Genomic DNA, 12,023 nt, shown 5'->3' with positions numbered 1-12,023 from the left:
GGATTGACTTCAGGGGAGAAGTCTAATGGTTTATTGTTTCCTTTATAAGATCTGCTTTGGGCAAACTAGTCTCCCCAGACCAGCAACAGGCTGTGACATAATATATCCCAAGTGGTAACCACAGACAAAGTTTTCACCAGCATAAGCAGAGTCAGTTTTAAAAAGAAACTATGCAATTTTAACAATTCTATGGTTTCCCTGAGTTTTTTTTTTTTTTAATGAAAATATCCTTTACATTAAGAGGAACATTTTAGGTACCAGCAGGTAATTGTGTTGTTTTCACATGACCAAATTTAATGTGTTCTATCTTCTGGTGCCATTTCCAGAAGGTTAAGAATGTGAAGTTTGAATCACTTACTATCATAAAATAAATACATGCTTCATCCTCAACTCCAGACAAGCAGTTTTTGTTCATAGGAATATTGGATTAAAGAGCACCAAACGTCTTGATAACTGTACATATTTTTTTAAAATTCTCATCTATTTATATTTGGAGATGGCACATCCTTCCTTAGGAGACAGGAGAAAGACAGTGCTCTTTATGTCTAGTTTGACAAACCATATATGAGAGACTGTCAATTTCAAATAAAAAATAAAGGATGTGCCATAAGTAACCTCAGGTTGTTGGTTAATTTAGAAATGATGAACTATATGTAAAAGTTGCTATGATAAGCATTTTCACACACATTTTCTAGTCTTACCATGGCAAAGCAGGATAGGAGCTCAGAGGTGTTTAATTGTATGACCCAAGCCCTTTCCAATATCAAATGATTTTAAAACCTCCTCCAAATCTTTTGAAACTTAACTATAAAAAAGTTAATCAGTGTTATTTTAAGTTTGAAAAATATACAAAAGATGAGATATATACTTATATTTGACTTTTCAGGCCTAATCTGTCTTTCATCAATGAGATGAAAGTCATTACCAAATTCTGCTAACTGATAATACTTCACAAAAGATGAATGGCTGAACCAAAGAACACACAAGAAATACTATCTTCCTTCATGATAACAAGGACAAGACTGATATTAAGACATTTTAAAAAGATTTGACAAGGAGTTACATTTATCAATTGTTGGACTTTTGGGTTGCCTCCATTTCTTGGCTGTATGAAGAGTGCTGCAATGATTATGGATGCACAGATGTCTTAGATTTGCTGATTTCATTTCCTTAGAATATAAACCCAGCTTGGAATTGTTGGATCATATGTTAGTTCTTTTAATTTGTTGAGGAGCCTCCATAATGTTTTCCATAATGACTGTAATAGTTTACATTATCACCAAGAGTGTGCAAGCATCCTTATTTCTTTACATTCTTGCCAGCACTTGTTGTCTTTATTCTTTCCAATAATAGCAATTCATCCTGGGGTGAGGTAACATCTTTTGTTATTGTTTTTGTTTGTTTGCTTGTTTGGTACTGGGGATTGAACTCAGGGGCACTCAACCACTTTGCCACATGCCCAGCCCTATTTTATATTTTATTTAAGGATAGGGTCTCAGAGTTGCTTAGTGCCTCATTTTTGCTAAGGTTGGCTTTGAACTCACTATCCTTCTGTCTCAGCCTCTGGAGACACTGAGATAACAGGTATATGCCACCCCACCCAGCCAGGTGAGGTAATATTTTGTAGTTTTGATTTGCATTTCCCTGATGATAGTGATATTCAACATGTTTTCATGTATCTTTTGGTCATCTGTCTATCTTCTTTTAAGAAATATCTATTTAGACTTTTCTTCAAACCTCAATTTTTAATATTTTTTTTTTATTTTGAGGTTTGAAGTTCCTGTTGTATTCTGGATATCTACCCTCCCTCATCATGGTTACAGTTTGCAAATATTTTCTACTATTCTGCAGGATGTCTCTTTACTCTGTTGATTGTGTATTGGCTCAAAAGCTTTTTAATTTGATGTAATCCTGTTAGAATAGTACTCATCGATGGATGAGTTGGTAAGGAAAATATGGTATGCATGCCAACAATGGAATATTATTCAGCCATAAATAATGAAATCCTGTCCTTTGCAACAACATTAATAAAACTTGAGATCATTGTGCTAAGTGAAATAAGCCAGGCACAGAAAGACAAGCACAGCATGATCTCACTCCTGTGTGGAAACTTCTTAGAATCTGAGAGTAGAATGGTGGTTACCAGGGACTAGAAAGAGTGGGAATAGGAAGAAATGTTATCTATGGGTACTAAGTTACAGTCAGCAGCAGAAAGTTCTGGTGTGCTGCTGCCCTAGAGATAACAATAATATTCCACACATTTCAAAAACCCAGAAGAAAGGATTAGGATAGTTTTCACTAAAAAGAAATGATAAACACTAAGGTGACAGATATGTGTAAACTAATTTAAACATGATACAATATACACATGTATCAAAGTATCACATAGTACCCCATTCATAGTAAAATTTTTATGTATTTTTATGAAAATGAATGAGTATGTCCATAGGTTTCTGAAGTCACTAGTCCTATATCTACCTTTATTGTTTTTTTTATAAATGCTATGATTAAGAGTGAATTATTTTATGCCTGAAGAGGACAGATAAAGAGAGAAAATAAGGGTCTCATAAAATTCCCATTCAAGTTACACACTAAATTACAACAAACTATGCAAAACAACTTGGCAACCATCTGTGGAAATTCATGTGTACTTTCTCAGTCCCTCATGCTCTACAAAAGTATATTATGATAATATTATGATGAGTTACAACTAGGGACTTGAAATAGCCCATGGACTAATTACTCAACTTAATTTCACAGTTTTCACTTCTTAACTTTGAAAAAAATTATCTAAATTGTTCACTCTTTAACTTTACCAGAAATACTTCTTAGTGGAAAAAATAGTTGAATATTATAACAGAAACATTTGCTTGTATTTTATTTAGATAATAACCAAGGATTATTATCTTTCAACATCATAGCTTTTCTCTTTTCATTCAATGCTAGAGCAAGAATAATCCTTCAGATAATATTAGCTATTGATGAAGAAAATAACCAACATTTTCCATCATAAACTGCATTGGATTTTTTTCTTTATTGCAATAATTCAAGCTTCATGCTCAGATCAATAGGGAACATGAAACAAAATACACCACACTGTCTTTACTATGAATAAGGTCGCATTGTTTTCTTACTTTTTTTAAAAAAAACTCATCTATTATCTTTTACTTGACATGATCATTATATAATCAAGACATGTATTGAGTTGCTTCTGTGAGGTGAGTATTTCACTTACATAATGGGATCTCCTAGACTGACTTTTACACATGAAAATGTAAAGGTTCTCAACAGCTTTCCAGGATCATAAAGTAAGTAACAGATAATAATTGAAAATCTGAATAGCGCTAACTGTTCTCTTTAAAGGCAAGGGGATTTCTCTTCTCTTCAAGTCCATTTTCTACTGTAGAAATACATCATTAAATTTTTTACGATATATTTCAATATTCATCTCTGAATTAATAAAAGTACCCTGGATGAACCCACTGCTCACTGAAACTCAGTTTTATTAATTAAATGTAGTTTCTTAAAATAAATCATTGTCAGAATCTTGGCTACTTCCTTAACCTATAAGACTCAGAAAATCTATGTGTAAGGGAGGAATGTTGTATGCTTTGGGCATTTAGAGGAAAAAAACAAAACAAAAAAAGATAACATATAGAAAACTTTAGTGTCTAAATACAAAACAAGATAAACAAAACAGTAACAGCAACAACAAAACAACAAATTGCATTATGTGTCTTCCAAGTCAGTGTACTTGATGTTTCCTAAGACAAAGATTTTCTATTTAGTTTTTACCTATTAGTAGGTTTGTGCCTTTTAAAAGTAGAGAATTGGAAAACTGGTGCAATGCTTTTATCAGATTCCAGCTTTATAAATTATTTCTCATGGAAGCAAAGTGAACCTATATTCAAAAATAATGCTTATGGAAAGTGACTGGCTCACTCTCAAAAATACCAACCATTCATTTTGATAATAGATTTAGTAATAATGAGTCCCTTTAACCTTATTCTCAGAGGTAAAGTGAATTTTAACTTCATCACACTTCTTGGGAACTTGGCCATTTTAGTAACTTCAAAAAAGAGTTTATCACTAGTATATCTATCAAATGGTGTTATTTTGTTCATATTTTTTCAACCTCATTAATTTCTTGCCCAAGACAGTAATGCAAGTTATCTCTAGACACTTATAAAACTTTCTGGAGAATTTCATAGTAATCTAATATCCCCTGTAGTGACTATGCAATTCAAAAAGGAAGTTGCCACCACTAAAAGGTAAGATCCAAAGAACAAGGACCATATATGGCTTCCTCATCTTCCCCATAATCTAGAATAGAATTGAAACATGGTGGGCTCTTAGTATCTTCATTGCAGGAGTGAATGAATGAATCCAGGGAATTTATCCTTTTACCCTTTGGAAAACCATTATGTGCACAAGCATTTAGGTTGTGGATAGCTATATGATATGTACTGACACTGATGAAACTTCTGCAAGTATTTTTTTCAGCTCTTTCTGTTGAACTTATTTTATGTTTGTCTGAGTTCTTCTGTGTAGTTTATTTTTACTGTAGAAATTAATGACAATTTTTTTCCTGCAAAATATTCTTGGCAGGCATGTCTTGAATAAATAAAGGGCTTCTGAAAGAAGTGCCTTATACACTATGGGATTTCTTCCATAAGGAAATACACACGGCAAAATCATAATATGAGGATTCTTTTTCTTTTTTTTTTCCAATAAGAAAATACATCAAAAGAAAGGAAGAATGTGAATCGGCTGCCATGTAAACTAAGTTTATTCTTCTTTGACCCATCCATTGGGCCTTCAAACTTTCTGGAGGTTTATCTCTTAAGTATATTACTCTTGGAATTTCCAGACCAAGTGTTTCTGAAAACAAGATAAATCAAACTGTCTGGTGTTAGGCTAAAGATATATGCTCCACGATTACACTGGATATTTACACCATACTTTAATCATAAATATTTCCTTTGAAACTTTCTAAAGAATATAAACAGCCAGATTACGAAAAACCATAGGTAGAAGCAACACTAAGACCCAGAGATTAAGGGAGCATTTTAGTACTTGGAAGATAAGTTTTTGTTGTAAAATGTACTTTGTCTTGTTTCTGATAATTCCATAGTTTTATGATCAAGTCATGGTCCAACTCCGCTATGTGGGCTGAATCCAGTGTAGAGAGATTGTCCAGGTTTTCTTACTGTCTAAATTTTTATGACACCAAATCATAGAATTAAAATGAACCATCCTCTGGAATCATAAAATATAAGTTTTGTTCAAAATTTCATTTTACAAAAAAGGGGGCCATGAAGCTCAGAAAGACTTCTTAAGAAAGTGATTTAGTCAAGATTGCAAAGTGATGGGATCCTGATTTTTAAGAAGGGAGGAAAGACAAAGTGTCCCTAACCTGAAAACTACTTTTCTACCCTATGCTGCTTCCTTTACTCCTCATTAGGTGGCAGTGTCTCTCGTCTTTGGAATTGCAGATACCAACCGAAAATCCTCAACTTTGAGAGAAGCCAGACCCATGAAAGAGACAAATTAGGTAGGCCACTCACCCAAATCAGAACACTGCACAACTCGAAGGTGGCACTGACAACGGAAAGGACACACAGGTCCCAGGGGCTCCATTTCTCCAAATTCAGGAACACGATCTTCTGGGCCTATCCCAGAAGCCTCATCTTCTAGCATAAAGTCAAATAAGCCCCTCTGTTGAAAAGGTCCAGCCCAGGAAACTTGTGCAAGCAGGAGGAAGATGAGGGTCGCCTTCATGATTTATCTCAATTATTTTCACAACCTACGAACCTAAGAAACAAATGAAAGGTATAGGAAGACCAAAGTCCATGAGTTGGTTTTAATATAATGTCCCATACTAAAGTGAAGATGGAGAAAGTATAAAAAATAATATTTATTATGAGGAAGGAGAACATTAAAGATGTATTCAAGAGGTAATAAAGTAATTATAACTTCACTTGCACAGCGAATTACTTATGAAGACTTTGAAGAGGTTGTGAATCTATTTGAACCTGCTGTCTGAATTAAGATGATATACTATACTTTCATATAATTTGCAAAGTTTTAATGATTATAAGTCATTCTGGTTTTTGATACTCTCAACACAAATCATGACATAGTTAAAATTCTTTCAATACAGAAGAAAGATCACCAATTCCTATCTCAGATGAAACTCTGGAAACCATCCTCATCTCTCCATACTACTGTATTTATTTTGGTCTAGGCCTTCTCATCATCCCTTGAACTATTGCAAGAGCTTGCTCATTTCTACCCTGAACATTTTCTCTACCCCAGGCCATCTTCCACTCTTCTACCCAAGCCATCCTCTGAAAATTAACCTCATTAATTTCTATTGCAACTCCTTTGTTGGCTTCCGATGGCTTGCCAATAATGTTCTCATTCCCTGTGCCATATGTGAGACCCCTCATAATTTGGTGCCATCTGATATTTCTAGGCACATTTCTCTCTGTTTTCTCTCTCCTACTAGATCCTATCTCTACTCTTGCACTCAAAGTCACTTGCCATTTACAGTACTTACCTTGTGGAGAGGGTGGAAAGGTTAAGTTAAATAATGGCTTTCCTTCTGTGTCCCCTGGCTTATACAGGCAGGATGCTCCTCTCTGCCTCTTCTGTGCTCCCAAAGCACATCACTCTTACCTCTTTTAAAGAACTTATCACATTATATTGTAATTTGTTTTGCATGCTTGGTCTGTCCCCCACTCTAGACCATGTAGTCCTTCAGGGCGTGTCTTATTATCCCTTGTTCTGTACCCAGCCTTGCACAATGTTTTGCACACACATGACTCAGTTGACCATCAGTTTATTAACAACATAATTTATTCAATATTTTCCCAAGTCACCAATCATTTTGATGTTTTAAGACACAATCTAGTGTTTTCTTCAAATCCAAATTTCTAGAATAAAAAAATATATACATATATCAAATGGAAAGAGCTTCAACATGGTTGGTATAAGAAAAATTCACATTTAAAAATTAAATCTGTTGGTTAAAATCCCAAATTGATTATTTTTAAAAAGTCAATAAATATATGTGGAAAACCTAATTGATTGTTAAATAATTTATATATTATCTACTTTTTACTATGGTAACTTTTACTAGTAGATAATTTATATATTATCTGTTTTTACATTTTACTAACCTTTTGTAAAGTCAAATAAAGAAAAAAGCTCAGTTTTGACAAATGCATATAATATTTACCTATTCATTAAACAAACTCTTATAAATATATACATCCATATTGTTAAATGGGCTGATGTGACCTAAATAACTCAATGATAAATCTGAATAAGTCAGAATAGGAAAAAGTGGTTGATTGCATTAGAGAACAAATAATCCATTTTTGAGAAGATGTGTTTTAAAATGCCATTGAAACTCTTCTAAATTCCCAGAACATATTGCAGATATTATGTTTAGTCTCAACATCATTACTTTGAATTGTACATGTATAAGAACTAATATTAAGGCTGGACATTCATAATTAGAATTAAAGACTTGTTTTGAGCCACATTAGCCAATGGAAACATATGAAAATAAAGGGAAAAAAATCTTTGTATGTGTCTTCTGGAAGTTTTTCCAGATTCACTAGAGAAGAAACAAAATGTTTTTCAATTTCTTCCACTTTTTCTCTTAGTTTATATTCAGTATTGGAATATGTCTAAAGAAATACACACAATACTGGCTTATGGTTTTTCGTTTTAAAAATAAATATTATTATTCACACTGCCAATTGAAATTCAGTGTCAGGGGTTCTCCTGAGCCCATTCCCATTCAGTTGTTGAGTTTCTCTTTAAGGGGAGACTGTTGTTTTGGCAGGACATTTTCTTGCATTGATCTGAAGGAGAGGTCCTCTATCTGTTTCACATTAAAATGCAATGTTTACGGTTTACCACAAGTTTGCTAGCCTTGCATATTTAATGTCATAATTTTAGAAAAAAAATGAAGCAAAGTAATTGCAGATTTAATAAATAGCAAAGAGAGTCAATGCAGATGTCATTTTGTAATCCTTTCCTCAGAGTAGAAAATGCCTGGCTGTTTTACTAACTACCCAAAAAAGGAAATGTTGAGCATTAGCTCAGAGCAATAGTATCATCATTTGGAATTGTTTACTCTTTTTAAAATGGTGCAAATTCTCTGTGCAATATTCTTTTTGATAGAAACTGAGTAACACAGTTCATAGATTCGATGACTTATTTTGACATCACTTTCATTGGCTTTGTGTATATGAATGCATTTTAACTACAAATATCCTAAGAAAGACTAACATGTCCAGCAACTTTATGTAAATCCTTTCATGAAATAACTTCTTCTACATTAGTGTCATAGGTACCTGAAAACACAGCATCTTAAAATGATTAATGTAGGCTCCTGACAGTCTTGATTTCTTCAATTATTTCCTTCCTTTCTTAATAAATCACATGCAAAAAATGGACAGCAAATAGAACTTGCCCATAGAAAGCAAGGAGGCTGTTACTGAAATGACATAACTTTTTACATTTCTTTGCAACTATATTAAGTATTCTCAAAATGTATGTAGTGTCATTATTCCACTAATGTTAGTTGTCATGGCTTATAAATGCCTTATCAAAAATAATAAAATGACCTCAGCACATTGAATTCACTGTATAGTTCAGACCAACATTTATGAAATGTCATTTATACCTTTCGTATGACTTTTAAAGTTAAAATATATCCCTTAAATGATAAGGGGGGATATTAAGTGCAAATCAAAATTAAAATCCCCAGTGCTGGGTGACTTCAAAACTTCATTAATAATACAAGTAATTTAAAATAAATAATAGCAGCATTTATCCATAAATAGGACTACTATAAAAAGTATTTGGCTTTTTTTTTCTGTTAAAAACAGCAGGAGGAAGAAAAAGCCACAGACATTTACATCACTGAGAGCCCACTTAACCAGTGGTCATCAGGTTACCCTGTTTTAAAGTTAGAAAGAAAATTACCCACACCCTCATTTTACAGTGCATGTACCTTATAATAAAATTCCATTTGCTTTAAAATACTGAAAAGGACACTCCTTTACAGTAAAGGAATTTTGCAATTGCAAAAATATCTTAGGTCTTTAACATAATAAGTATTTGCAATGTTTATTTTTTACCTCTGGTAATAATTTCTATTCATTTCTGGGGGTTATAGAAATATACATTAGCTCTCTACCGCTAATCACTAGAGTTCACTTCTCTGAGGTTTTAAAAGTTTGTAAAATATACAAGAATTCAGGATGGGAATAAATCCTTAAATGTATAATCTAACCACAAATACTATGCTAGTTTAGAATACTTTTCTGTTAACATTTCATAAAGAGCTAAACATTTCATCAGTACAAATACAAAAACATTAATATAGATAGTCATGGTGTTCTGTTACAGTTTTTTTCATAAGCATCTTTGCAAGAACAGAAGAGAAAAAAGTAAAACAATGCATTCAACCATTTTACCAAATATTTAACTTCTGCTTTCAAGCAATACTTGTTTAAAAGGTTGCATAAGATTACTAAAAGTTTAGCATGATTTTTTTTTTCTTTTTCTCACCAAATATTTCCTTTTGCTCTCGACTTGACCGAAGTTTTATTAGTCTGTAGCATAGTTCAGGACAATTATTGAAAACCGTACCTTTTAATCCGGGTACTTGCCACAGGAGCCCTCAAAGCTGAGATGCAATTACACTAAATATTCAGCCCAAGCAAAAGAGTTTGCAGGTGTGGAAAGGAGGAGGGGGTAGGTGCTGCTCAGTGACTGTCACTAGGTTGAAAACCTCCTGCTTCTACTCCATAGCACAGTTAAAAAATAAGGTTTCCCTCAATGAACACAATCCGGCTGACACCCACATTAGATCATATGGTAATGATATGTCTCTTGTATTGTAGCCAGAAACTTTATCGGTCTTTTTTCCTCCGCATTTGCTTTATTCTTTTTGCATCTGCTTAAGATTCTAAACTGCTTTTGTAGTATAGTGGAGCAACTTGACTTGAAATTTGTCTTATTGTCGATTCTTTCCCTAAAATATTGTAACTAAAGGGTTTGTCTCCCCACCCCCAACACCATCCCCCCTCTGCAAACTTTCTAGCTTTGTTTATCAAGAACATTCTTTATACTTCCAAAATGACAAGTTTTCTTGCTTTTAAGATGCACAAGTCCAGAAAGTGGAATGAAATTAATCCTGGAGTTGTTTTAAATGTGGTTTGCAAAGATGACTGAGTAGGCTTATTCAAAATTCCTCATTCAGGTTTTTACTTACCTTACAAGGTTTGTGCAAATTCAAGTACTATGCTATGGACCTTTCTGTGAATTTTGAATGTGTTTCTATAGTACCCTGGAAGAAAGCCAGGGATTTATATAAAAAAGTATGTCATTTATTATTTTCATTACTCACAATTTAAAAATTGTTTTGTTTTCTGCCTGTTGTTGTTGTTGTGCTGTTATAAAATAAAACACCTAGATACTAGAAAGTGGTTACAATATAGTTTAATCCTCATTTTGAAAAAAATTGCTTTTCTTAGGCTATATTTTTATGTAATCCAGAACTTTGAAGAGGCAAATAGATTCTTTGGCTCTTTCCAAATTTCAGTAAGTGGAAAAAAAGAAAGTACAAATACGAGGAAAGATATTTATTTAGCCACTGGAAAGAATTTTTTTTTTTTAATAATTCCCTTGCTGGATGCTGTGAGTTGTTTCTGTGTAAGTCTCTATGTTTTGTTTTGACTTGTATCTTTATGCTCTGGCCCCTAGGCTGTTACCAGGTGGAAACTTAAAGTCAACATCTGTGAAACATGAGAAGAACCCCCTCCCAATCTCCCCCTCCTTCCCTCCCTCATGTAGTCATCTAAGTATATACTTCTACAGTAAATATTCTTTTGCCCTGATGCAACTTGAAGGAATTAAATTCTTTAATGGGTATTCAAAGGAAGGGGGTGGGTGTGACTCCATTATATTTTGGCTTTTTCCCAAGCCTAGCCTCCCACGTTTTTACCCCCACTCCCTATATCCTTAATATCTCATACTCCCATGCCCAGTTATTCTGGTAGTTTAGAAAAAGGCATGTAAACGTTTTTCTTTGACATTCATGTGAACACCCTACTCCCCGTACCTGGACTTAATTAATTTTCCTCTTCTGAGCTCTCCTTGCATAGAATTTATGACTTTTTGATGATATACAGTTACTTCTTCCTCCTAGTCTCATTATTTATGGACATGTTCTACTCTTAGGAAGGAAACAGGCCATGTCCATATTTCTAAAGTACTTGCACTCAACAATCATATAACATAGTGAATTATGAAGAAATACTTGATGAATTAGCAAGGACAGTCAAATACTGACTGTGGACTATCCCATGATTATTGTCTGTTTCAACCCCTGATTTGCTCCTTATCAAAACCCAGCCCTACTAACATGTATAATGATGAATTATAACAATATTTGTATCTAATAAAAAAGAGAGAAAAAAAAGAAGTAGAGGTAAAAAAGTAGTGAATAAAAGTGGAAGAAGGAGAATAGGAGTAGAAGAAGAAAAAGACATAAACCTTGATAAACAGATCATTTTGCTTTTATAAAAGCAGGACTATTATGGTAAAGATTCACATTTTGTTTTTATCCTGTGATGGTGTGAACTCGGGGAACTTATGTGGCCCTCATTAAGTGAATTGAGTGAATTATGTGGCCCTCATTAAGCCACATATGACTGATGGAGTTTTGTATGTGAAGCAAAAATATACCTAGATGACTTTTAATTTCTTTGCCTGCTTTAAAAGTAATATGTGGCTGGGCAGGGAGGCTCATTCCTGTAGTTCCAGAGGCTCAAGAGGCTGAGGTAAGAGGATTTTCAAGTTCAAAGCCAGCCTCAGCAACTTAGTGAGGCTGTAAGCAACTTACAAAAAAAAAAAAAAAAAGGCTGGGGATGTAGCTCAGTTTTAAGCACCACTGGGTTCAATCCCTGGCAGCAAATAAATAAATAAATAATCAA

The 12,023-nt window shown here is 33.7% G+C and overlaps 1 protein-coding gene across 3 annotated transcripts in view; it reads right to left on the bottom strand.

The window, feature by feature from the left end:
• The window catches only part of Dcn (decorin), a 35,929-nt gene extending 25,971 nt beyond the window's left edge, over nucleotides 1–9,958 (bottom strand). The window contains exons 1-2 of one of the 3 annotated variants that reach the window (XM_015482944.2): nucleotides 9,676–9,958; nucleotides 5,568–5,814 (exon numbers count right to left, since the gene is read on the bottom strand). In XM_015482944.2, coding sequence (XP_015338430.1) covers nucleotides 5,568–5,781 — 214 coding nt within the window. In that variant the 5' untranslated portion in view covers nucleotides 5,782–5,814; nucleotides 9,676–9,958. Of the gene's footprint in view, nucleotides 1–5,567; nucleotides 5,815–6,562; nucleotides 6,741–9,594; nucleotides 9,616–9,675 lie in introns of those variants that run through there. The other 2 variants (XM_048804095.1, XM_015482946.2) reach the window with 2 other exon arrangements.
• Between the last annotated feature and the right edge of the window lie 2,065 nt (nucleotides 9,959–12,023).

The sequence above is a fragment of the Marmota marmota genome, unplaced genomic scaffold, assembly GCF_001458135.2.
Source record: "Marmota marmota marmota unplaced genomic scaffold, marMar, whole genome shotgun sequence".
In the NCBI taxonomy this organism is placed as follows: domain Eukaryota; kingdom Metazoa; phylum Chordata; class Mammalia; order Rodentia; family Sciuridae; genus Marmota; species Marmota marmota.
This window is presented reverse-complemented; position numbering and strand designations above follow the sequence as displayed.